A 27,695-nucleotide genomic window follows, 5' to 3' on the forward strand; every position below is an offset into this window, starting at 1 on the left:
CCATTACAGGATCAGTAAGGATGGAGGTCTACAGGGGGCCATGTGTGCAGAAGGAAGCTGACTAAATAGAAGCATGTCAACAACCCTGACCTCTGGGAAGCTTGCACCCCACAGTGGTGTGTTCCAAGGTATAAATAGCCTGAGGATTAACTCAAGCCCTGATGGAATAGAAACAAGCTCTTCTGTGTTCATGACTATACTGGAGTCCCTCTGTGATACCTCAGATCCATCAAGATGAAGGTGATATGAGAATAAACTGTCAGGAAACAGCTAGGAGGGCTCCTTGGTATGTATGACTCTCCTCATCCTACCTACCTTATCCAGTGTTGTTTTGGCCTCATCAGGGGACACAATGGACATGGAATTGTGGCAAGCTCTCCTGAGACCTCTAGGGCTTAGGACTGTGACAATGTTCCATCAAATGATAGGGAGCAGAGTATTGTCATCTAGACAAGGAAGGCAAAGAATCAGTGGCAAAGTGAGATCTTATGGATTGAATAGTCATTGAGAGAGGAATGAAGATTGTGATTTCTAAAGTTCATGCCACAAGAATAGAGTAACTGCAATTGCCTCAAGGACTCTTGTCCAGATGCAGCTTTCCTAGCAAAATCTCCTCACATTATAGATTTGCTACCAGAAGTCAGTAGAATTTTTTAAAAAGCAGTAGAACTTCTTCAGAGTGGTACTTGAAATACCCAAACGTTTAGGGATAGGGCACTGGGGGAATTCCTAGCTCTGACGGACCTACAGTCTGAAAGCTGTTAGTACTGTCAGACCAATCACTGTCTCTGAATCCAAAACATGTCTGAAAAACCAATTCCTCTCACATTTAAAAAAGTTTAATGCACTTTTAAATTTAGTTTTACAAAAAAGTTACATAAGTGTAGAAACAATCACTAATAGCAACCATGATTTTTTGAAAATGATAAAAATTACAATAAATTGATTCCATTGTGGGGTTTAGCTCGTGGGAGTGAAGTGCCAAGAAGAGCTACAAGCACGGGTGAAACTCACACCAGCTGACTAGCAAACCAGAGCCGATGCTGCACTTGGGGAATCAGGAAAATCACGAATGTGTGTTAATGCACTTCCACTCCTCCCAGGACCCCAGAGGGTGCACTCACAGAGATAGCCAGGCATGGCTATCTACCTACCAACTCACCCCCCCCCCCACCCCGCATTTGCACCCTCTTGCCCTGCCAAACTTCTCAGGTTCTCGTATTCCACCCTACATGCCACTCTGAAGCAGGCTACTGTAGTTCCTCATGTCACCGGTAGATGGCAGGTTTGTCAAGAACGGGGATTTCAGTAGGCTCAACGACTATGGAGTGAGGGAGGCTGTACAGAGTTGCGTCCTAAAACATCCCAGATTTTAACTTCCAACCTCTTCTTTTCATAAATTGTGTGGAACGGGGCAAGTGTAGGAAACTTGCTGCTGCCCAATATGCTTCAGTCTCCTCAGGGCCTCAGCAGAATTGGTGACTGAAGATGGGGATCATGAAGAAACATCTAAATAAGCAGAGATTAACAATGCGGGGGGGGGGGGGGGGGGGGGGGGGGGAGGGATTCAACAGTGGTTGGAGAAATTAGGCACCTTTCCATGGTAAGTTCTATCTTTTGCTCCAGTACTGCCGCACTTTCTTTCTGGAACCAGTTGTAGCTTCTGACTTCCGTTGAAGCTCCTGCTGCTCCCGTTACCAGTAGCTGCAGAGCATGGCCCAAAGTCTTCTATCTGAAGACCTTCTGCTTCACGTCCCTTCCCTCGTTGGCTACTTTTAACAGCCGCACCATGCCCTATTGTGTGACAGTCCTCCATTTGTTCAACCAGTCACTTGTAATGGGTACCTGGATTGTTTTCAGTCTTTTCCTGTTGCACATAATTTTGCATGAAAAGCTCCACATGCACCTTGGGCAGCTGTCACTGTAATAGGCTGAGAAGCAATAAAACAAAATAAGTAAGAGAGACGGCAGACAACTTTGTCAGGAATAGTGGAGCTCCCTCAAACCCTAGCATGCACCCTGGCACATTGGGGCCAATCTTAGAGTCAATTTTTTTTATGGACTATGGACTCTGACTTTCTGCACCAATATTGCTCCAATTTGCCAAAGCCACTTACCTTAACATTTGCTGAGCATGTGGGTAGTGCCACCTTCCTTCTCAGATTTCAGGGGTGAAAGATGCCTCCAGAACTTGAATACTATCCAAAGAACAGGCCTCTCTCTTAGGGAAACTCACAACAAGGTACCAAACCCTTCACAAAAGAAAAAGAGAATGTATGTCTGAGTCTCCCATCTCTTCTCCAGTGTCTCTTGCTTTGTGGTACTGGATCCCTGGTGACATCTATTCTTAAAATTTCAGATTTGAGGTCTGAACAGGCTGGGTGGGGACGGGAGCCATCAGCAGCCCTATCACCTCCCTTCCTTCTAATCTCACCACCAGCCGTTGCACATTCATCCTGGCTTGAAACTTTATCTTTGTACCTTTGTTAGGTGGGAGCCAGCTGACAGCAGATGTTCTGAGTCTGTGCAGTTTGATTAAGTACCTGATTGTCACGTTGACTTTCCCTCTTGGTCTCCAGACACACATACCAAGCTCTGCATAAAAGCGGGTATGAATTTCTAGCTGCTGGCTATGACCATCCATTGCTTTGCCATCTTGTCCATGGCAAAGACAGGTGCTGTAGCTGGATATGTGGACTTCTTTCCCCACACATGACATCAATTTCACAGAAGCTTGACAGAAATTCTCCCAAGCTGCAATAGGAAAGGAGTGCTATTGAAACCAACCTAGTGCACACGAGGACAGTATAATCAGTGTCTGATTGTTTAATGATGCACTGGTTGTTTAATAATTATGCTTGTGCATGATCCATGTGTGGCATGGTGCAAGCAGAAATGAATTGAACATGCCACCACCATTCATGTGGGGTCACCATCAGGACTCACACCAGGGGCTGTTAAAGCTCCTACCCAAGACTAGATCTTCCGAATGATGGACAATACATCCCCAAAGGGATAAGGGGCAGATGCACCCCAATGTTTATAACAACGCTATCAACAATAGCCAAATTATGGAAAGAGCCCAAATGTCCATTAACTAATGAATGGAAAATACATACACAATGGAATGTTACTCAGGGATCAAAAAGAGTAAAATCTTGCCATTTGCAACAGCAACAACAAAAGGAATAGAGGGTGACATAGAAAATGACATGGACTGTTTGTTGAGGTAGGAACATAGATTATTAATATGTGATCTTTTCTCTTTTTTAAATTTAAATTCACGTTAGTTAACATATACTGTAGTATTGGTTTCAGGAGTAGAATTTAGTGATTCATCACTTACATATAACACCCACTGCTTATCACAAGTGCCCTCCTTAATGCCCATCACCCATTTAGCCCATCCCCCACCCCCACCCCTCCAGCAACTGTCAGTTTGTTCTCTGTATTTAAGTCTCTTATGGTTTGCCTCCTTCTCTGTTTTTACCTTATTTTATTTATCCTTTTCTCCTATGTTCATCTGTTTCCTTTCTTAAATTCCACATATGAGTGAAATCATACGATAGTCATCTTTCTCTGATTGGCTTATTTTGCTTAGCATTAATACACTCTAGTGTATTATTCACGTAGATTTTTGAAAAGACATGAAGTAAGTCAGGTATTTTCACTCTAGAAATGTGAGCGTAACATTGTCATTTCTGAGACCTCCTCCATTTCCCCTTCAATCAAAACACTTGCAACTTGTTTAAAATCAGCCTTTTTACCCCATTTAGCTGAAGTTTTCTGTTTATTCCATACCCTATTGCATGTCTCTACTCCCTCCCCTCTTTCTTGTTCCTTATGATTCCAAGGCAGTTTCAGGATGGTTCTGTCTTCCATGGGTCTAAGAGCTTTACTTCTCAGTCTGCACTATCCACTGTTGGGCCATTTCAATTTTCTGGTGGCCAGGATAAAGATGGGGTAGGGAAGAGGAGCCTATGGATATCCCCAGATGTGACCCAGGCAGTGGCCTGTTCCCATAGTTGGTGCCATCTCCAGGCTGCTTTGCCTAAGTCTACAAGAGTCATCTGCTGGATCTGAGCCTTGCCTGGGAAGCGAGCTGTAAACTTTACTTTTCTGTAGACAAAGTTTCCATTCCATAATGACAAATGAATTTGTATAGTTGAGTTTTAGTTATAGTTTAAAAAATTAATCCTGTGTGAATTGTGTCATCCATAATATTTTCTACCTGCTATTTATTTATAGGTAATGAATGAAAGAGATGGAGGTTTTAGGAAAAGCAGGGTATGGATTAAAGAGGTCACTAACCTCTAGAGGGAATAATCACTTTTTGTAGCAAGTTGTTCTGGACTTAGGCTGTTTCTCTTTTCCTTCCCACACTGAATTGATGGGCGATTGCAGCTGTCTCAGTACTGTGTTCATTGACTGGTTTCAACCCCCATCATGTACATTCCCCCTGCCTTCTGAAATGCTCATCTGGACAAGACCTTTAAGTAAAAAAATATGAAGCATGTATAGAAAAAGAATGTATGGAGTGAAAGAAAGAAGGGAAGAAGGGAAGAGGAAAAGATGGAAGGGACGAGGGAAGGAAGCAAGATTTGGAAGGGAGGAAGGAAGGGGAGAGAAAGGGAGGAAAAGTAAAAGGGGTCAAAAGGAGAAAGAAAGGGAATGGGGGATAAAATAAAACAATTCTAATTTTTAATAATTTCCAAAAAATTCTTACAATGGTGCCTATTTTCATACACAATATAAAAATATACCAATTCCCTGTAAACCCCTACTCCTATGATGTCAGAGAGAATGCCATTCATATCTACTCATCAGATGAATGTGTCCTTCACCTTTTGCTGTCTGATCATTCACCATCTTCTACATCCCAGCAAGCCAATCAAGGGTGAATTATGCAGTATGATCCTCTTCTAATACAGAGTCCAAGGGTACAAACCCCTACCAAATTTGTTGGAGATCATGATTATACAGATTTATTGGCCCAGATGATGGCCCGGTACCAGCCATGACTCTAAAGCCACTGGGTTTGCGTCACAACTCAGGTTATAAAGCCTGGTTAATTAAATAAAACTCATTGAAAATTTTGCAGAAGATTGAAATTATAGCTCCAGGAACCACTAGTGGAACTGTATGGATCTCAGAGATAGGAAAAGAAGCACCTAGTGCACAGCCACATTAGAAAATGAACTTCATATAGGAACCTCAGGATCTAGCAGGTGCTCTCAGCATAAGTGGGCGAGGTCCCTGCAGCTCCTTAGAGGAAGAAGTAAAGGATCTTTTGCTCCAAAGGAAGTATACATTGCCCTCATTCAGTATCCATATTGCACACCCTGAAGGAGGCCTTGCAAACTACTCAAATGCAAGTACACTCTTTGGTTGCGGTTATTACTCTTACTATGTAGTGCAGGATAATAAGATTGCTACTAGACCCCGTGTGTCTAACACTCTCTCAGGAAGTGTGCTGAAACACATTCAGCAGGGACACAACTGCACTACAGGATGGCTGAGCATCAAGCACTTGCCTGCCTGGTTGGAAGGATTTCAGGCTGTGTGTCATGGATTCTGGCCATAGATTCTGACCAAGAGTTCACTTTCTTCTGCATTAAATGGTACCAATGGAAGTGATGCCCAAATGAGTCAGTTTGTCCTTATACCACTCTCAAATTATATCCCAAGCATAAAGGCTCTCCCAGCGTGACCAAATCAGACCCATCTGGCTGGTCAATTTGTGTTCTAATATTTTTACTATAAGTTTAATGGATGAGGCCTGGATTGTAAAGCTGGCATCCATAAATGTCCCTATAATTAGCTTATCAATGTGTTCAGAATCTATATTATTTTTTATTAAAAAACTTTCTTTAGGATTAGTGGTTATTTATTTATTTTTAATTTACATCCATGTTAGTTAGCATATAGTGCAATAATTATTTCAGGAGTAGATTCCAGTGATTCATCTCTTGTGTATAACACCCAGTGCTCATCCCAACAAGTGTCTTCTTTAATGCCCCTTACCCATTTAGCCCATCCCCCCCACCCACAACCCCTCCAGGAACCCTGTTTGTTCTCTATTTAAGAGTTTCTTATGTTTTGTCCCCCTCCTTGTTTTTATATTATTTTTGCTTCCCTCCCCTTATGTTTTTCTGTTTTGTATCTTAAATTCCTCATATGAGTGAAGTCATATGATATTTGTTTTTCTCTGACTAATTTCACTTAGCATAATATCTTCCAGTTCCATCCACGTGGTTGCAAATGACAAGATTTCATTCTTTTTGATTGCTGAGTAGTTTTCCATTGTGTATATATACTACATCTTTATCCATTCATCTGTTGGTGGGAATTTGGGCTCTTTCCATACTTTGGCTATTGTCGCCAGCGCTGCTATGAACATTGGGGGGCATGTGCCCTCTGAAACAGCACACCTGGATCCCTTGGATAAATACTTCATGGCACAATTCCTGGGTCATAGGGTAGTTCTATTTTTAATTTTTTTTGGAACCTCCACACTGTTTTCCAGAGTGCCTGCACCCATTTGCATTCCCACCAGCAGTGCAAAAGAGAGCCTCTTTCTCTGCATCATTGCCCACATCTGTTGCTGCCTGAGTTGTCAATGTTAGCCATTCTGGCTGGTGTTAGGTGGTATCTCATTGCGGTTTTAATTTGTATTTCCCTGATGATGAGTGATGTTGAGCATTTTTTCATATGTTTGCTAGCTATCTGGATGTCTTATTTGGAAAAGTATCTATTCATGTCTTTTGACCATTTCTTCACTGGATTATTTGTTTTTTGGGTGTTGAGTTTGATAAGTTCTTTATAGATTTTGGATACTAATGCTTTATCTGATATGTCATTTGCAAATATTTTCTGCCATTCCATTGGTTGCCTTTTAGTTTTGCTGATTGTTTCTGTCGCTGTGCAGAAGCTTTTTATTTTGATAAGGTCCCAATAGTTCATTTTTGCTTTTGTTTCCCTTGCCTCCAGAGACGTATTGAGTAAGAATTTGCTGTGGCTGAGGTCAAAGAGGTTTTTGCCTGCTTTCTCCTCTAGGATTTTTATGGCTTCCTATCTTATGTTTATGTCGTTCATCCATTTTGAGTATATTTCTGTGTATGGTGTAAGAAAATGGTCCAAGTTCATTTTTCTGCATGTCGCTATCCAGTTTTTCCAGCACCATTTGCTGAAGAGACTGTCCTTATTCCATTGGATATTCTTTCCTGCTTTTTTCAAAGATTAGTTGGCCATATGTTTGTAGGTCAATTTCTGGGTTCTGTATTCTGTTTCATTGATCTGAATGTCTGTTTCTGTGCCAGTACCATGCTGTATTGATGATTACAGCTTTGTAATACATCTTGAAGTCTGGGAGTGTGATGCCTCCAGGTTCAGTTTTCTTTTTCAATATAGCTTTGGCTATTAGGGGTCTTTTCTGGTTCCATACAAATTTTAGGATTATTTGTTCTAGCTCTGTGAAGAATGTTGGTGTTATTTTGATAAGGATTGCATTGAATATGTAGATTGCTTTGGTAGTATCGACATTTTAACAATGTTTGTTCTTCCAATCCATGAACATGGAATATTTTCTATTTGTGTGTGTGTGTGTGTGTGTGTGTGTGTGTGATCTTCAATTTTTTTTTCATAAGCTTTCTATAGTTTTTGGTGTATATATATTTTTTAACCTTTTTGGTTAGGGTTATTCCTAGGTATTTTATGGCTTTTGGTGCAATTGTAAATGGGATTGATTCCTTGATTTCTCTTTCTGTTGTTTCATTATTGTTGTATAGGAATGCAACTGATTTCTGTGCATTGATTTTATATCCTGCACATTTGCTTTATTCATGGATCAGTTCTAGTAGTTTTGTGGTGCAGTCTTTTGGATGTTCCATATAGAGTATCATGGCATCTGCAAAGAGTGAAAGTTTGACTTCCTCCTTGTCAATTTGGATGTCTTTTATTCCTTTGTATTGTCTGATTGCTGAAGCTAGGACTTCCAGTACTATGTTGAATAACAGTGGTGAGAGTGGACATTCCTGTCGTGTTCCTGACCTTAGGGGGAAAGCTCTCATTTTTTCCCCATTGAGAATGATATTACTGGTGGGTCTTCCATATATGATCTTGAGGTATGATCCTTCTATCCCTACATTCTTGAGGACTTTTATGAAGAAAGGATGCTGTATTTTGTCAAATGCTTTCTCTGCATCTATTGAGAGGATCATGTGGTTATTGTTCTTTCTTTTATTAACGTGATGTATCACATTGATTGTTTCGTGGGTATTGAACCAGCCCTACATCCCAGGTATAAATCTCACTTGGTCTTGGTGAATAATTATTTTAATGTATTGTTGGATCCAGTTGGATAGTATTTTGTTGAGGATTTTTTAATTTCTTTAATGTTTATTTATTTTTGAGAGAGAGAGAGAGAGAGAGAGAGAGAGAGAGAGCTGGGGAGGAGCTGAGAGAGAGGGAGACACAGAATCTGAAGCAGGCTCCAGGCTCTAAGCTGTCATCCCAGAGCCCAATTCAGGACTCAAACCCACAAACTGTGAAATAATCACCTGAGCTGAAGTTGAACACTTAACTGACTGAGCCAACCAGGTGCCCCTCGAGAATATATATTATTAATGGAGTCCCCACAAAATGAGGTCATGGACACTGCATTCTCCTTTGCAAGGTACACCCCTGCTGATCCAATGGAGCTCACTGAGACTGCTCATGTAGCAGTAGAGCCCATACCTGTGGTTCCATCCTGGGCCAGGCCTCTAGCACATATACTCAGAATTCAGCACCAGCCTGACACTTATACCCTTCATTGATCTCTTCATGGAAAGGCCACCCTCCACCAGGTTGGCCTCCACCACTCCCAAGCACACCAACTCCACAGACAACATCACCCTTTCCTGAGAGCTTACTGTTGGAGATGATTTTACCTCAAATGGCCACACCACAACCCAAGAGAACAAGAAGGAAGACAATGTGCCCCAAACTTGTGGGACATTGGAATTTTTTCCTCTCATTTTTTCCCACACAAGGAGGGAAATGATTATATTAACTGTCAACCTGGAGGCTTATTTGCAAACATGCCTCCAAATGATTGACAATGAGGACCCAAGAGAGTACTTTTTTTTTTTTCTGAAAGAGCTAAGCACTTGCCTCAGAAAGCTAACCTTTAGCAAAATGCTTGTAAACCATAAGTCCCCTGCCATCTGCCTGGAAGGACTAAACAGCATTTCATCTTTATGTCAATGAAGCCAAACAATGTATTCTAAACCATCCTAGTTACATAAGTACTTCCTCACAGTACCCCCAGTTTGACCTGCTCAACTCCGTGATCAGGGACCTCTCCATGCTGTTTTCACTGCTAAATGTACTGGATTACAGCTTTGCTTTCCACCTAACACCTCCACAACATATTCTGTTCCTCATTTTGTTTCCACCACCACTACCGACACCTCCTCCAGGCTTGAATTTACCACCTGCACTCCTCTCCACATCTTACCCATATACCCCTCCCTATTGTCCAACACAACCCTGCCTTACAACCAAATGGGCCACATCCAACCTGACAAATATATTCATAGGAACCTCTGAGACTTGCAAGTAAATGATGCTGGGTCTGTCACCTCTCAGTGGCTGACCTACAGCCAACTTCTGGCCCTAATTGCTGACCAAATTCCTTAAACAAAACATCTTCAACAGGTAATTGTTAAGCAAAAATATATATTAATGTGACCAATTAAAAATGAAGACTTTTCCAGCTCTCCTTTCCCCAAACACACACAATATAGGTATATGTATGCAAACACATCTGTATTCTATAAGATCATTCGGAATTAGATAAATTCCACACTTTAGATCTCATGCAATAGAGAATAATATTTAAGAATGCCATTTCTTGACTTTCTAACCTGGACTGTGGAGTAAAATCACTTTCTATTCCTGGAAGAAGAGGTGAAAGGAGGATTCACAGGTGAGGGCAGGCACATTTTCAGAAGATGGAAACAACTTTGCATTGGAATGTCCTACATTTCTGGGATTTGTGCTGGATATGGAATGGGAAAGATGGCATGTGGAGTTGGAAATGACTTCTGAAAACAAGGTGCCAGAATGTCTAAAATCAGGAGGAGGTTCTGAGTAAGGAGTCAAACCATTAATTGGTCATGTGGGGACAGCTGTTGAAGGCAAACACTCTTAGGCTTCTGTGGTGAATCTATTTATTCCTTTAGAATTTCTCAGTTATTGAGTTCAGTTTGTGCCTTTTAGAACAGAACTTGGGTACTATAAAACAACCTGACTATAGATGTTCAAATCATAACAATGGAAACTGTGGTTGGATGGCAGGGAAATATTCTGAGATGTGGGTCCTAAATTACCAACCTCCCCTGCCCCAACACATACACATACACATACACATACACATACACATACACATACACATACACATACACACACTTGTGGCCTTGGGTTCCATGTGAAACTTATCTCATTTCCAGGCCTTACTTACCTATTACCCCCAAATACTCCTCTGGTTCTAGGTTTGGTACTGTGAAGGAACCAGAGATAAGGTGTACATATTTGCATTTAGTAATTTAAGGAAAAATTCCCATTAGCTTCTATGTCTTGTCTGTATCACAGGTAATAGAAGTAAGAGTATTACATTTCTCAGGCTCTTTTTGTCCAAGATCTGAACGTGGTCTACATGTTGCCAGTAAAAGTTAGTATTATGAGATTTGGGAAGTGGCAGGTAGGTTGAAGCTATCTCGTGTGGTAGACATAAGAGTTTCACACACAGGAGTCTTGGCAACAGCCTTGTGTTTCCAAGACAGTCCTTTCCTTGGGGCTCTAGAAGAGACAGTTTCCTGACCTCCTGGATTTAGGGGTACACACTGACTTTTGCTCCTCCAGTCTTCCTAACACTTTAAAGGTATAAGTCCTTGTAATACAGGAGAATTGTAACAAACGATTCTGTTTAAAGTGTCTATAGGGACTTCTATTTACAGACTGAACTCTGACTAGTACAGTGGTTCCTCACCATTTGATGTCACCGAAAAGAACTCACTCAGGTGCCCTCAGAAATCCCCTCAGACTAAGGAAGCTAGAGTATAGGAAGAAAACAGGAGACCATGAGTAGTGTCTGGATAGGAACATCTCTCTTGTCACAGGGAAAGGGAAATGAAAGTATTTTCTAACATCTCCCAATTTGGTAATCTCATGAGGAGAACCAATCAGCATTCTAGAACTAAGCAATATCATAAGTTGCTGAGCAACACCTTAGTTTGAAAGTGCTGTTATGACATTTAAGATATTTTTCTGTAAATTGTTTTTGAGTTTACCATATATTCATTGAGCAACTTATAAAAACCAAAGAGTATGACAGCCAGCAAAGGGCAGTCATAGAGAAATTATATTTGTTTTGACCTCTGAGGAGGAGATGACAAGCCTAAATCATAGGACCAGACTCTCAGCAGAGACTGATACTGTAGAACTCTCATCTGGACCATTCCTTTGCCTCCAGGAAGTGTATTTCTTAACAATTTTAGGGCAAAACTGCTGTGGGTCTCTTCTAAGTGATCTAGAAGTCAGTGGTAGAGGATGTTCAAAGCCCTTGTATATGATCAGCTAATCAGTAATGTGTAGAGTTTTTTCTCTCATGATTTGTGAAGGCAGCAGTGGGTGGATATTTTATCCAGCAGTGGATAAGACATTAGCACAACAGTATAGACAATCTGCCCAGAGTATATGTGTCATGACTGATAATAACAGTGAACTCACCATCTGGTGGTCTGCCTCACTGACAGTTCTCTCTTTATTGAAAGTATTCAGATTCTAGCCCTTTCTATGTATGGCTTAATTTTCCTTCCTACGGCACTGTATGTCCAGAAACATGAGGGCCAGAGTGTGTTAACTTTCAGGTTTCTCAATGGTGAGCATCAAAATAAATTCTTAGAATCAGAACTGCAATAATTTATGACATGAGGAGAACTTTCATAATGTTATGACATGAGGAAAGTTATGGTAAAGCCCTCCTGCAGGTTATTATCTCTATTGCCCCCAGTAAAATAAGCTTTGCCCAATTTACTCCACCCTATGCATCACCTTGATTCCTCAAATGAGGTGTATCCCCAGCGGTCCACTCCAGTCTCAGGTCATATTTAGTATGGTGGGGATTAGGAAAAGGTACCCCCCCCTTACATTCCACTGCTTCCAGTAACCATTACCTATGACATCTCTTCCATCCCTCTCCAGCTAGAGGAGTGTTGACACCAGAGTTCCCCACTGATGTTCTGTAAATATAGTACAGTGCCAGGGATTCCCAGCTTTTGGGCTGAGTTGTCCATCTGGGAGTCTAGGAAACTGGAGAAGAATTCTGAAGCAATAAGAAGCTTTTTAAGTGAAGCTCTGTCACCCAGTACTGTCAAGAATCAAGTATTCTCTATAGCATGACAATTTACCTTCTCTTTAGATGATTTGTTGTCCCTTAAATAACTCCCTAGCTATCACAGCACAGAGGCATAATCTGTCACTAATTGTCACACAGGGTGTTTCCATAGATTTTATTCTCAGTGCTTCAGGTACATCTGTTTCTAGAACTTATATTGGGATGAAACAGTCTATGGCTGAATGCACAACATTCTCAAAAACTTGAGTTTTTGCTCTTTTTGTTTATTTGTTTTGATTAATTGATTAAAACTCTACTTCTTTATCTAATGAACGAAGTGTTTCCTTTCCTGACCCTTTACAAGAGCTCTTTCCTTAGCAACAGATGTGTCATCTCAAAAGTTTTTCTGATTGGCTTCAGCTCAATTTATTTGAATTTTAATCAGTCAGACTCTATCATACCTTACATTCTCTTTTCCTTTATTCTTGTCAGTTCTACCCCACTCTTAAGCTCTACTGACCCCTATAAAATCGCCAAAGAAGAAAATGGCTGTAAGTAGAGCCCCAGTGCTAGGATTTTTCATCATGGCTTTACTGATGGGTCCTCAAGAATCATTGGCTATCAAAGGTAAGTGCTAAGAGAAACAAAACTTTGGATATAAGCTCTAAGAACATTCGAGAGATAAACTGTAACTATTTGTAAGACCATCTTTGGGCTGAAGGGAAAGTGTGGCAGTCTTCATGTGGTCTAAATCTGAAAGTATAAAAATTATAGTTTGAATATCTTATCATAAATTGAAGTCAGTCACATTTAGTTGAGAGGAACAAAAGCTGAGTATTGATTAATACCATTGACTTTGAGATCAGCCAGACTTGAAGTGAAAATATTTTCTGAGAGGCATTAATGTAAGCTAACGTCTGGGTTTTAATTTTTTTTTTCTGGAAAATAAGTAAATTTTAAAATCTCACATAATTTTGTATGATTAAATGAGGAAAAAAATTTGAGAAGTTCTTACCATTGGTTCTTAGCCAAATACATGGTAGTTATGTTTTGGCAATTGAATCCTGTCAGCATATTTTAAGCACAGACATTGTACTGAAGATCACCAGAAAGGGAAGTCACCAAAAGCAATTAATCTATCCAAGGGAGGGTAAGGGCAGGTATGTATGCTGATACAAAATGCATTTAACTTACTTCCTCTTGGGAGAGGGATATCCCCTTCACCCCTTCAGTAGATTTTACAATGATCTGTGGTCACTATCATTTAGTGATTTTCACAAAAGAGTAGAACAATGAGTAAGAATATGGAGATTCTGCTATTATTCTCTGTCATCTCCACACGAAATGTTTACTTCTGTGAAAATGTATTATGAAAAAGTATCCTTCACTCAGACTGATCCCACAGAGGGTGGCAGGTACACTGGAAATAAGTAATGTAATAATCCAACTCCAAGATCCATGATAGAAATTTTAAGTTTCTATTGCCTAGAAAGAGCCACATATAGAGATACATACCTTGTAAGATAGAGTCTCTTCCCTTGGGATGGAAGGGGAAGCTAGAGGTGTCTCTGTTCCTTAAATACAAAGCAACTTTAACCCTAAAATGCTTGTTACAAGCCTGATGATGTACTAAGAAATTACTTACTTTGCTTGCCTCATTTAATTCCAAAGACAAAGCCAAGGTAGAAGCAAAACCACAGGAAAATATAGTAGGAAAATAACATATGAGTAGATAAACTAATCAATTCAAGGTTACTAAGTAGCTGAATAAGAATTAAAGATTTAATTTGATTCCACAGTTCAGAACCCAGCCTTTTAAACAGTTTTCCCCTCTTCTTATATTACAATGTTCTGAGAGATGCCCTAGAATTCTTGTCTAAGTGTATTTAATTGCCAGGAAAATGCAGTGAGTGAACAATTCTCTTTCAGGAGCTGCTGCTGTATTTCCAAACAGGGAGTCATTTCTCAGCTAGTAACATGGAGCCAAACAACGGCTTCACAAGACTCGGATTTTCAGCCCTCATTTCCTTCAATCCACCCTCTCTAACTCTGCCCCTTTATTTCTGCCCTCCAGCTGTGTTCAACATGGATGTCTTCCACCTGACCCTCATCTTCAGACTCATCCCTGCCCTCCATCACTCCTTCACTCCATATAGCTCCACTCCATATTGTTCCACTGCCCCTACCAACATGTTTGTCTCACATCCTGGATTCTTCTTTCTCTCTTCCACCTTTCTTCTCCCACCCTAACACCTTTCCTGCCTTTTCAGAAGAGCATGTGATCATCCAGGCTGAGTTCTATATGAAGCCTGACTCATCAGGCGAGTTTATGTTTGACTTTGATGGTGATGAGATTTTCCACGTGGATATGGAAAAGAAGGAGACAGTGTGGCGGCTTGAAGAATTTGGACGTTTTGCCAGCTTTGAGGCCCAGGGTGCATTGGCCAATATAGCTGTGGACAAAGCTAACCTGGACATCTTGATAAAGCGCTCCAACAACACCCCAAACACCAATGGTAACTTCTACACTGCTAGACATTGGAATCCTAACTTTGAAACAGATGCTTTGGCTTGTGTTACATTATTGTGATTGACTTTCCCTCCCAGGGGCCTAGAGTTGCTATCAGCAAGCCCCTACCTCTCATGCCAAAGGCCCAAGAACAGTATATAAGTTTATTCCTTTCCTGATGTGCTCACACCTTATCCTCACCATCCACAGTCACTTATACTGTGAGTCATTGCTCCAAATCTATGCCAGGAGAGACAGGAATAAAATTATACCCATTACTTAAAATATCCCAATATATATTATACCATAACATTGGTTCCAATTCATGAGGGAGAGTATCAGAGATAGGTATCTGAGACTGTGGCATAGATTCTCAGGCACATTTCCAATTGCTTTTTCAAAAGCTTCAGTGGGAGGGAGAGGGTATAGCCTAAGCAGGGAGGCCTAATTTCTGTCATGTGTCCCCAGAACCTCCCGAGGTGACTGTGCTCTCAAACAGCCCTGTGGAACTGGGAGAGCCCAACATCCTCATCTGTTTCATCGACAAGTTCTCCCCACCAGTGATCAATGTCACGTGGCTTCGAAATGGAAAGCCTGTCACCACAGGAGTGTCAGAGACCGTCTTCCTGCCCCGGGAAGACCACCTTTTCCGCAAGTTCCACTATCTCCCTTTCCTACCCTCGGTGGAGGATGTCTATGACTGCAAGGTGGAGCACTGGGGTTTGGATGAGCCTCTTCTCAAGCACTGGGGTATGGACTATCTTCAGTCTCCTTCATTCTATGGTTTCCTCCCATGATGCATGTGTCTGGTGCTTAGGGACCCAGAGTACCCTAACACATCCATAACAATTGCTGCATTTCCTATTCCTTGTCTTATCCCATTATTCAGCTCCCCCCACTTGTTAATTTGCATTCCTTTCATCCACCATTCTGTCTTCCTCTTATTTAGTTGTTTAGTAACTATTCATTTGACTAAACACCCTACATTTGGTTCTAGGTGCTACTCCATATGACTGTCATTACTTCTGTACCGTACTCTGTTTTATTTTCCCCAGAGTTTGATGCACCAACCCCCCTCCCAGAGACAACAGAGAATGTGGTGTGTGCCCTGGGCCTGATCGTGGGTCTGGTGGGCATCATTGTTGGAACCATCTTCATCATCAAGGGCATGCGCAAGGTCAATGCTGGTGAACGCAGAGGGCCTCTGTGAGGCATCCACAGGTGGGTGTCATGTGGTCAGAGGAAGACATATATGGAGTTTTCCAAGGGTAGGAAACAGAATGGAGAAAAGGATGTGTGATGTCTTTAACAGAAAATGACAGGAAAGTCATGGCTCTTGATTTATCTTTGCTGGACAGAATCAGACTTTGGCATCATCTGGTATCCCAAGGTTTTAAGATCCCATATTCTTTCGCATACATGTACACCTAGACCACAAATTCAATCTTGGAAATTATCTTTACTACCTAAGACCATTGATGCACATAATACTTCTAAACCAAATGATCTAGGAAGGATTTGGGCACTTCTGGTTTATATTTTCTGAAGCGGTACATCAGTTCAGAAACATTTCCAGAGGTTGGCTCTTGAGGGGTTAAGATAAATTCACTGGATGAAATGAAAATCCCTTGAAGGCCATTGCCTGTTTTTATTTCTGTAATCTGAAAAGTGGTGTGGAAACTTCCAAGAGAACGTAAGCCGTGGTCTGCTCATTCATGCTTACTTGGAGAGTAGGGGATGCAGTTCATGTTGGAAAGGTTATATTTACTAGATTGTATTTACTATTACTTGGGTTAGATGAATATTAAGACATTTTTCCAAATCAGGGTTGCCTGAGTGGCTCAGCAGGTGAGTGTCCAATTCTTGATTTCAGCTCAGGTCATGATCTCAGGGTCGTGGGATTGAGCCCCACAGCAGGCTACAGGCTGAGTGTGGAGCCTGCTTGGGATTCTCTCTCTCTCTCTCTCTCTCTCTTTCTCTCTCCCTCTACCCTTCTTCTCCACTCATGCTCTCTCTCTCTCTCTAAAATAAAAAAATATTTATATTTTATTATTTTTTAACGTTTTATTTATTTTTGAGAGACAGACAGAGAGAGAGAGAGAGAGAGCATGCACGAGAGGGTCAGAGAGAGAGGGAGACACAGAATCTGAAGCAGTCTCCAGGCTCTGAGCTGTCAGCACAGAGCCTGATGCAGGGCTCAAACTGGTGAACTGTGAGATCATGCCCTGAGCTGAAGTTGGATGCTTAACTGACAGAGCCACCCAGGCGCCCCATAAAAACAAACAAACAAACAAACAAACAAACAAACAAAAAAATGTAAAGAGACTTTTCCAAATGAAAGGATCAAGGGAGAAAAGGAAGGAATCTGAAAAGAGAGCTTGAAGTATTCATCTTAACACTTCAGTAACTATGTGTGTCCTGCTACAGGCAATGGCGTTTCCTAAAGAGAAGATCAATGAAGAAATTTGTGCTTTAATAGCTTCATGAGCCCAGCAATACTCCAATTGTGCACCTCACAGAAGACAACTTTTCTCCAGCATTTTCAGCCCTTTAGCTATTCTAAGAATAATGATGCCTTCCTGATCTGTCCAGACTCTGACATCTAGTTATTCCCTGATTGTTGCCCCTTCTTGGGTATGTTTTCCTCCATTTTCTATCTTCATTTTAATATCACCATGTAATGCCTCTGGAATAGACCCTAGAAGATCCTTTCTCTATTATGGAACCTTTTGAATGTTCAATATAGACATCATTTCTACATTTATTTCTTGGGTTTCTTCAAACTGTAATTGTGATTTTTGTGAGCACAATAAACTTTTGATGAGTCTGAGATGAAGTTTTGGTGTCTAAGCCAGTTCTTCATAGGGACTAGGAAATATATGTGATTTTTTTCTTCCTGAAATGTGTTAATGTTGAATGTGTGTAAGTAATACACACATTACTGATAAATTCTGTAAGTTATCAGAAATATCTAGGTTCATTAGGACCATGACTCACTTGTAGCATCCATAAGCAATCCAATTGCTGTGGTCCAGTCCCCCTAGGAAACCCTGGAGTAGAGTTTGTTGTGAGATCTCTACTTAGCAATGGTTTCAGAATCTGATTTTGGTTCTTGAGTCCCTAAGTTAATAACATATCTGGATCTCTGGTAGGATGAATGTGGAAGCCTAGGGTTCAGCGTTAGATAATAAGTGCAACTGATGATGAGGAGCAGATGGAAGTAGAGTGGGGAGACAATAGAGGAGGATTCATATACTTTACAGTATTACATATCAATTACATCCAGTCCAGGTTTAATGAAAAATAGGATCGAACGTTGTGGATCAGCATTACCCATTTTATTGACATAGTCTTGGATGCCTATTTCATTTCCAGAAGAATGGTCTGACTTATTCCTAGAATAGTCTTGGATTGGATATGTATCCCTGAGTAGAAAAATCAAGTAAAAAGTGGGAGTTTGGGCAGAACATGACATTAAAATGGAAGGAAAAAATATTTAAGACACAGGGGGATATTGCTCATTTATCTGTGAAACTATTACTTGATCTTATTTCTAAATGGCTAGCAGAGCCTACCCAAAACCATAAAGATTAATTATCCTGACAGTTTGTTAGAGTGGCAAATAAGGGATGTTGCGTTGATGTCAACTTGGGGTTCATCTTGCTATACATTCACTAGCTGTGTATTCACTGATACCTTACTTAATTCAACTTACCTGATTCCTTTCACGAATATACTGGTGGGAATTTTTATCATACTGAGTTATTGTAAAAATTAAAGGAAAACTGCAAGAAGAGTAATGAGGCACCACACTTAGTGGTAATAATGTTGCAAAAGTGATAAATTCTATTATTTTTTCTCAGAATTTCTACAGCCCGATGATAAAAATCTCAGAAAAACCAAAGCAAGATGACTTTGATGGGTAGCAAAATAGATCACCCCAAAATATACCACTTAGCCATAAGGATCGTTTTGAACTGATAAGGTGGTCTTGGGTAATACAATTGCTTTAGATTGCTTATTAGCTGAAGAAGGAGTCTGTGCCATAGCAAATACCTCCTGCTGCTCCTGGATCAATGCCTCTAATGTTACAGAAACTCAAATACAGGAAAAAAACAAACTTCTTGGCTAAAATACATTGATACCAACTGGGTTGGTACCTGGGGGTCCCGACTAAGAGACATACTTCAGTCCCTTGGTATTCTCCTGATAGTCGTCATGAAGCTGTGTTCTCTCAAGGGGCTTAAACACACGTTTATAATCACCAGCAGTACATCAGATGGTCTCACTGCACTTGGAGAAGCAGAAATGGCATGAACGGTGGGTGCAAACACCTTCCACGAACCTGATCTGATAACCTAAGAGCTTCACAGGGAAACAAGAACAACTTAACCCTGATGGTGACAGAGAGGCACTAATACGAATTTTGGTCCACCTTTCATGTGTGCAAGGATGACCAAAATGGGGGAATTGTTGGAGTAATTTTACTAGGAGGCCGTCAGATGTTGGAGATGGCTCCAACATCTTGGTAACTTACATGAGCAAACTGAAACCTAAGCCAGAGTCAGTTCCTTTAAGTGCACTCATACCCCAGCAAAATTCACCAATAGCCAACTGGGATTTTCCAAGTCAGGCCAATGAATAAGGTATAGCCACTCAGGTAATTTCTGTGCTCTGTTTCTGCATCTATTCTATCAAATCCTTTCCCCTAAGCTCCTGTTAGAGAACTTGCACCATTTTGGGGTTGGCACTGCCAGATTTGAATAATTCTCAAAAAACAAAAACAAAAACAAAAACAAAAACAACTCTTGAAAATTATCTTATGCCTCAGTTTCTCTTTTATCACTTTATAGGCCTTACTAAAAACTATCAAGTTTCCGTACCTATGGCTTAAATAATGAAAGCCACATCTTCAGAAATTTGAAAATAGGCATAGGTATTTCTTTTACATAGCTCAATTTTTTTTACTATAAATACAGGTACAATAGGAATAGAGTAAAACTCAGACACATGTGGAATAAAAAAGAAAACATCACTATACTTCCATATAATAAGACATTTTTTGGATACTTTACCTTTGAAGTGTAGTTTTAAGTTTACAGAAAAATTGGGCAGAAAGTACAAAGTTCAGAATTTGCATCTTCCTCCTGCTTCACAAATAGTTTTGCCCTTTATTAACATTTGTCATTAGTGTGTTGCATTTGTTACAATTGATGAACCAACACTGATACATTACTATTCTCTGATGTCCATAGTTTAGATTAGGGTTCACTCTTTGTATTTTTTTGCATATATTTACTTTTTATTGAATTTGTTAATGTTACAGAGTCCTTGCACTGCCAAACCATGCCTGAGAATTCAAAGAAAGAGATGATACAGTGGACTGCCTCAGCTACCCAGCATACAGTATATTGAAACTTGATTCATGTGCATTTTTTATAATTTCACAATCTTTCGAAAAGTTATAACAAGAGTTGGAATTTTTTATCTCCCGCAGGCCTTCAGATTTCTAGTATAGTATGCCACTAAATAAAAGTTCCACACATTCATCTCAGTTCATTCCTCAATAACATAACCCCTAAACAAAATTTTGCTGGAAAAAAAATGTATACTTTTCAGGGGAAATATGTGGCTCAAGGTCCAAGAGTTTATTTAAGAATTTTGGTTCCCACATGAAGTCTTCAGTTTGACCAAGAATCTCTTGTTTCTTGATTAATCATCTGACCTCTCCTTGGCTGGTTCAGCTACTCACCCCAATACACCAGAGGCCAGGCATCCTGCCTGCCACCTCCGACCACACCATTATGGCTCAGGTGTGGTGGGCAGGTCCTGTCAGGAGATCCTGTCAACTCCCAGGAGCTGATTCCTGCACTGACACTGTCATCAAGACTGAACTCCCATAGGGGTTCCCCCTCCCCCCCCACAGGAGCAGTTTTACTCCCTCATTTGCTTCACTCTGGCCAGTAGCAAGTCTGCAACTCTTGCATTTGGCAAAGGGATTTATCATAGAGAAACCCAGACTCTGCACTGAGCGGTCATGCATCACTTTGCAATATTTCTATTGACCCAAAGATACAAAACTAGTAAATTACCAAACTATCTCATTAGATGGAAAAGCTTTTCAGTAATCCTGGGTAGCTTCCTGAAGTCCCTTTAAGGACTAAAAATTACTGGATAGTTTAAGCTGTAATTTTTAAAAACAGAAGGGCTATGTCACCTGTCTCTCTCGCCCTGGACTCTTCAAATGAACATAGACATACCAGAAGGTTGAGAACAGAGCTAAGCTGGCACGGTCATTGCATCTGCAGAATGTCCAATACCTTAAAAATTTGGGCACAAGCATGTCTGGTAATCTTTTCAAAGATCATGTAAGATCTGTGAAAACCTAAGTGGGTTTTAGGTTAAGGTTCTGTTCACGTTGCTCTGAATTTATAAGGACGGGTCAGCAAATCACGTGGCCTGAGCAGAACCCACACTCTTTCCACTGCAGTTTACTGTACAATGTAGACCTGATTAGAGGAGGCTTTGGCAGCACCTGAAGTAGAGCCCCCCTGCATCCACTGCCCTTTACATCAAAGGCTATTTTGTTCCACTCTAGGGACTGGAAAATTCATGAGATGTGTCACAATCCTAATGCATATTTCAGGTTACTTATTCAACCAAGCAATTTGCTCTGTCAAAGAACTTATTCCAAGTCAAAAAAAAAAAAAAAAAAAAAAAAAGCCTGTTCCACATTAGCGGAACAGAAAAAGCACTACCCAAATAAAAAATCACTAAAAGAAATGAGATCACGCCCCTCCTACCCCCTCTCCCACTTGATAGACCCAAGTACGGTTGACTCTAACTTGTGGTTACCTCAGAATACAACTCCCACTTTAAATTATAAAATCACAGCCCTACACAGATTATTGAACACAGGAGTTCTTTTGAGAGCTCCCATTCCAGGAAGTCTAACACAGCCCACTACAGAGTATGCCTTAAGGATGGGGCACAGGACAGGTTAACATTAGGTCACTTAAATTTTCATCTTTTGCAGCAGATCAGAACCCAGATGGCTGACTTTCTGCAGGATTTGTGATAGGAATCCAGGAGAGCTGGTTTCAAGCTCCACAACCACACTTAACTAGCTGTAACCTTCGCGTTCAGAAGGTGTGATGCACATGAAGTCTGCGCCCAGGGCAGGAAACCTGAGGCAGTCAGCCCTTACCAAGGCTCGGTATTTCCCAGCTTCCTACATGCTTGGCAGAGGACTGCAGGGACCGGGGACTGTGTGGCACTGTAGATTTCTGGTGGGCCTTGCAGTGTTTTCCTCGTTGTGGTTAACCTGGCTCCAGGCGGCGTATACACACCGCTGGTCATCGCTGGTTTCTGTAATGATTATTGCAGCAGGAGGTGCTTGTACTGGAGAGGTTTTACTCCAGGGACCTGAAGATTCTTCTACACCACCATCACCACCTCCACCTTCTTCCCAGTTATCACCTGGATCTTCTCTTTTCTCGTTATCTTCTTCCTTTTCACTTATTGGCATTGCCTGAACTCTGAGGCCGCTGTAATCAACCTCTTTTTGCTCAAATTCTTTCCACTCATCTTCATCCTTAATGCTGTCATGAGACTAATTCTGTTACGGGCTTAGAGGCCAAGATGGTTAGAAAATTCAGCTCAAAGTGCTGGGCTGAAGTCGGAACACCGAACTACTCAGAGTCTCAGAGCAGATGTCCCCCGATAAATGCCACTCTGGGCCTAGCACTTCGGGCGCAGACCTATTTCCACTTGAGGGTGCCTCTGTCTTGGTCACAGTCCCAGCCAGCGACAGGAGGTGCAGGGGCGGGAGTGGATGGGAGTGGGGGGAGGTAGGGGGTGGGAGAGGGGAACCAGCCTGGCTTGGGGAAGCTCCCGTCACATGGCCAGCCTCTGTGCCACTCCAACCACTAGCTGGCCCCTCCTGGAGGGTTCCCCAGACTAGCTGCCAGCGGGGGCGGGCACCTAGGGTTCACTCTTTATATTATAGGGATCTTTGTAGTTTTGCCTTTTCCAGGATGTCCTGAGTTGAAATCATACAGTAAGAGCTTTTTGTCTTAGACTAATTCATTCGCTTAGCAATATGCATTTGAGTTTTCACCACGTCTTTTCAAAGCTTAATAGCTTTTTAAAAATTGCTGAATAATGCTTCATTTTATGGCTGTTGCACAGGTTATCCATTCGCCTATCGAAGGACATCTTGGTTACTTCCACCTTTCACATTATGAACACAGCTGCTTTAATCATTCCTGTATCAGTTTTTGTGTGGACCTATGTTTTCAGTTCTTTGAGTAAATACGTGGGAGTGTGATTGCAGGACTGGAAGGTAACAGCGTGTTTAGATTTGTAAACATTCACCATGGTGCCTTCCCTATTGTACCACACCCTGGCTGGCTAGCACTCAATGTTGTGAGGGTTCTCGATTTTAGCCAGAAGGCCACCTTTTGGCAACTGTTTATTTTGAAATAGTTATAGTTTCACAGGAAGTTGAAAAGACAGCATAGAAAGACCTTGTGTACCTCTTTACCTAGTTTCCCAAAAGGATTATATCTTAAAAAAATATAATATGAAAACCAGGAACCACACTGGTAAAATGTGCATGTTCAGTCATACGCCTATGTTCCATCCCATGTGTGCTTCTGTGTGACCCCCACCACCGGCAAGCACAGAATTATTCCAGTACCACAGGGATCTCCCTCTTGCTTCCCTCTATATTCACAACCACTTCCCTTCAGATCCCATCACTCCACACCTGACAACCACTAATCTGTGCCCCGTCTCTATAACTTGTCATTTTGAGGATGTTAGATGGATGGAATCATTCAGTAGGGGACTTTCCAAGACTGGCCTTTTTTGCGAGCATAATTCCCTTGAGAGCCATCCAGGTTGTCAGGTGCTCCCACAGTTTGCTCGTTTCCATTGCTGACAATGTTCCATGATATGGATGCACCACAGTTTGTTTAACTGTTCACCTACTGCAGTGACTTTTGGTGGTTTCTAGTTTGAGATTATAGCAAATACAGCAGCTGTGAACATTTGTGAACAGTTTTGTGTGAATGTGAGTTTTCATATGTGACATAAAGGCCATGAAATGTGATTCCTGGGTTAGGAAGTAAGTGTATGTGTATTTTTTAAGAAACTGCCAAACTATCCTCCAGAGGGGGCTGTACCAGTACACGTCCCCTGTCAGTGCAGGAGACTTCAGTTTCTCTGCATTCTCGTCATCGTTTGGCATTGGCACTATTTCATATTTTAACTGTTTCAGTAGGTAAAGAGTGATAGCTCAGCATATTCTCAATTTGCATTTCACTCCTGTCTAGTGATTCTGAACATCATTCAATGAGCTTATTTTCCATATGAATATTCTCTCTGATAAATGCCTCTTCATGTCTTTCATCCATATTGTAATTAGAGTAGTCTCCTCTGTGTGTGTGTGTGTGTGTGTGTGTGTGTGTGTGTGTGTGTTTACTGTGGAGTCCTAAGAGTTCTTTGTAGATTCTAGACACATGCTCTTTGTGATATTTTGGGTGTGCAAATGTTTTCTCTTTGTCTGTAGCTAACCTTTTCAGTGTCTCAGTAGGATATCTTTCAGAATAAGTCTTTAAATTTGATAAGGCCCAATTGATGTCATGTCTAAGAACTCTTCACCAGGCCTAAAGATTTTGTCCCAAAGATTTCCTCTTGTTTTTTTTTAATTTTACACTTGACTTTTATAATTTCTTTTGAGTGAATTTTTATAAAAAGTGTGAGAATTGGTCTAATTCTTTTCTTTTTCCCCTCCCATTTTTCTTAATGCTTATTTATATTTGTGACAGAGAAAGAGAGAGAGACAGTCTGCAAGGGGGGAGGGGCAGAGAGAGAAGGAGACACAGAATCCCAAGCAGGCTCCAGGCTCTGAGCTGTCAGCACAGAGCCAGATGTGGGGCTCAAACCCACAAATCGTGAGATCACGACCTAAGCCAAAGTCAGACATGTAACCGACTGAGCCACCCAGGCGCTCCTTTTTTCTCCCATTTTGTTTGCTTTGTTTTTGCCTGTGGATATCCATGTGTTCCAACATCATTGTTTGAAAAGACAACCCATCTTCCACTGAGTTGCATTGCACCTTGTCAAAAATGAGTTGGCGGACGCCTGGGTGGCTCAGTTGGGTAAGCATCTGACTCTTGATTTCTGCTCAAACCACGATCTCATGGTTCGTGAGTTTGAGCCCTGGGGTCTCTGCTTGAGAATCCCTACTTGGGATTCTCTTCTGCTTTCTCTGCCCCTCCCCTTCATATGTTGTCTCTCTCTCTCACTCTCTCAAAATAAATAAATAAACATTAAAAAATAAACTTAAAAAATTTTAAAAATAAGTTGGTGTGGGTCTATTTCTGGATTCTCTCTACTGTTCTATCAGTCTCTGTGCCTGTCCTTCCACAACCCCCATTAGTCTTGATTACCAGAGGTACAGAACAGTCTTCAATTTGGCTGGAGTGATCATTCAATTTTGTTTTTCTTTATCAAATATAGTTTTATCTATCCTAATTTCATTGCTTTCCCATATACATTTTAGAATAACTGTGTCTACAGCTATTAAAAATTGTGCTCAGATCTGGATATTAATTGCATTAAACTGGCATATCAATTAATTGACATCTTTACTATGTTCAGTTTTTCAGCTGATGAACATGGTAAGTCTTCATTTATTTAGATCTCTGATTTCTTTCATCAACATTTCTGTTTAGAGTCTTGTGCGTGTTCTCTTAGAGTTCTAATTTAGTGTTTCTGTTCTTTTCTTATTTTGAGTGATTATAAGTGGCGTTGATCTTGAATCCTGTCACCTTAATGAACTCCCTCATTAGTTCTACAAGGGTTTTTTGTGTTGGGGAGGAACAATTCCGTGAGATTTTTATGGAGACTATCATATCAAATGAGCATAGAGATAGTTTTATTTCTTCCTTTCTGGTGTGCCTGTCTTCTGAACACCTCCTATTCATCTCTTGATGAGATGTCCCCCTCCTTCAGCATGAGATAGCTGATTACCTATCACCCAATGTGGACGGAAGAGATTGATAGCAGTTTACTACATATATTCACAGCCTGAGGGAAAAGAACACTGCATTTCATGTAAGGCCACACGAGGGTTGCATTTGGGAAAAGACTGAGTCATCAGGGCTGTGAAAGGCAGACTTTGTAGCAACAAGAAGATGAAGTGCCTCCTGGTTCCCACAGGAGGATGCTATTGGTTTGTTTGAATAGTTCCATGGACAGGTAGAGAACTGAAGCAATTAGGTTAAGGATCAGGTGGAGAACAGCTTTTCAGGCTATAAGTAGCTGGGTGGCAGTCTTTCCTTCTAGGCTGGAGAAAGATACCTGGTATAGGCAGGGTACTCATGGTTATGCTTTTGGTGACCCTTTTGAGCCTTTGCCACAGTAATTACTGCTTTCTATTTTGTCGATGGCAAAGACCAAAGGAGCACTCAAATAAAGGATTTAAAAAAATTTTTTTTTACATTTCTTTATTTTTGAGAGACAGAGAGAGACAGAGCATGAGCAGGGGAGGGGCAGAGAGAGAGGGAGACACAGAATCAGAGGCAGGTTCCAGGCTCTGAGCTGTCAGCACAGAGCCCAACATGGGGCTCGAAGTCACAAACTGTGAGATCATGACCTGAGCTGAAGTCAGACCCCAACCAACTGAGCTCCCCAGGCTCCCCTCAAATGAAGGATTTTTCAAAGAAAGACCTCTTTGGTAATGCTTCAAGGGGTGGAATGTTCCTCACGTTGAACCTAGAAACCCTCAGTGAAGGAAATCAGAAAAAATGTTTTAAGAGGATTATACTGAGGAGGATTAGAATGTTCAGAGGCCTAATGAGGATACTTTAAACTACCTAATTAGTCTATTTGCACACCCAGGTTGAGATTGTGGGTCATTAAACTAAACAACCTGTGTGAGATGCATATTTTAATTGGTATTTGGAAGTTTCTAAAAGAACGCTGACAAGATACTCTCCATTCAGGAACTTTCTGAAACAGTAACAAAATTGAGCTAAAAAATATCAACTCCATCATACTTCCTAGTATTCTACCTTCTTCTTATCCTTTTTAAAAAAAATTTTTAATGTTTATTTTTGAGAGAGAGAACAGAGTGTGAGTGGGGGAGGGGCAGAGAGACACACACACACACACAAACAGAATTCTTTTTAACGTCTATTTATTTATTTATTTATTTTTGAGACAGAGCACGAATGGGGGAGGGTCAGAGAGAGAGGGAGACACAGAATCTGAAACAGGCTCCAGGCTCTGAGCTGTCAGCACAGAGCCCGACACAGGGCTCAAACTCATGAGCTGTGAGATTATGACCTGAGCCAAAGTCGGACGCTCAACCAACTGAGCCACCCAGGAACCCCATACACACAGAATTCTAAGTGGACTCTAGGCTCTGAACTGACAGCACAGAGCCCGATGTGGGCTGGAACTCAGGAACTGTGAGATCATGACCTGAGCTGAAGTCTGACACTTAACCAACTTTGCCATCCAGGTGCCCCTTCTTCTTATCCTTTAAATGAGATGCTGGTGATTGAGGCATTAAAATAAAAATCCTCCTTCTCCTCACCATGCTAAGGCAATGATAATGCTGTAGTCAAAAGCTGTCCAGATTGGAAGCTGATATTCAGAGGCTGATAGCAATTTAAGGACTTCTCTCCTAAATTCAAATTAGAACTCTGTATCCGGAGGGAAGAAGAAAATTGAAGGTAAAGTGGTCAGACGAATAGGTCAACCCATCATGGCTTTTATGTTGCAACCCAATTC

The 27,695-nt window shown here is 41.1% G+C and overlaps 1 protein-coding gene and 1 pseudogene across 2 annotated transcripts in view; one reads left to right on the forward strand and one right to left on the reverse strand.

The window, feature by feature from the left end:
* Positions 1–12,835: 12,835 nt before the first annotated feature.
* LOC102960386 (HLA class II histocompatibility antigen, DR alpha chain) overlaps positions 12,836–27,695 on the forward strand; it is an 85,704-nt gene continuing 70,844 nt past the window's right edge. Inside the window, exons 1-5 of one of the 2 annotated variants that reach the window (XM_007093260.3) lie at positions 12,836–13,006; positions 14,650–14,895; positions 15,357–15,638; positions 15,944–16,109; positions 17,316–17,724. In XM_007093260.3, the coding sequence (XP_007093322.2) occupies positions 12,925–13,006; positions 14,650–14,895; positions 15,357–15,638; positions 15,944–16,098 (765 nt within the window). In that variant the 5' untranslated portion in view covers positions 12,836–12,924 and the 3' untranslated portion in view covers positions 16,099–16,109; positions 17,316–17,724. Of the gene's footprint in view, positions 13,007–14,649; positions 14,896–15,356; positions 15,639–15,943; positions 16,110–17,315; positions 17,725–27,695 lie in introns of those variants that run through there. The other variant, XM_042986093.1, reaches the window with a different exon arrangement.
* Positions 22,085–22,483, reverse strand: LOC102967074 (annotated as a pseudogene).

This window comes from Panthera tigris, chromosome B2, assembly GCF_018350195.1.
Source record: "Panthera tigris isolate Pti1 chromosome B2, P.tigris_Pti1_mat1.1, whole genome shotgun sequence".
NCBI classification, from domain to species: domain Eukaryota; kingdom Metazoa; phylum Chordata; class Mammalia; order Carnivora; family Felidae; genus Panthera; species Panthera tigris.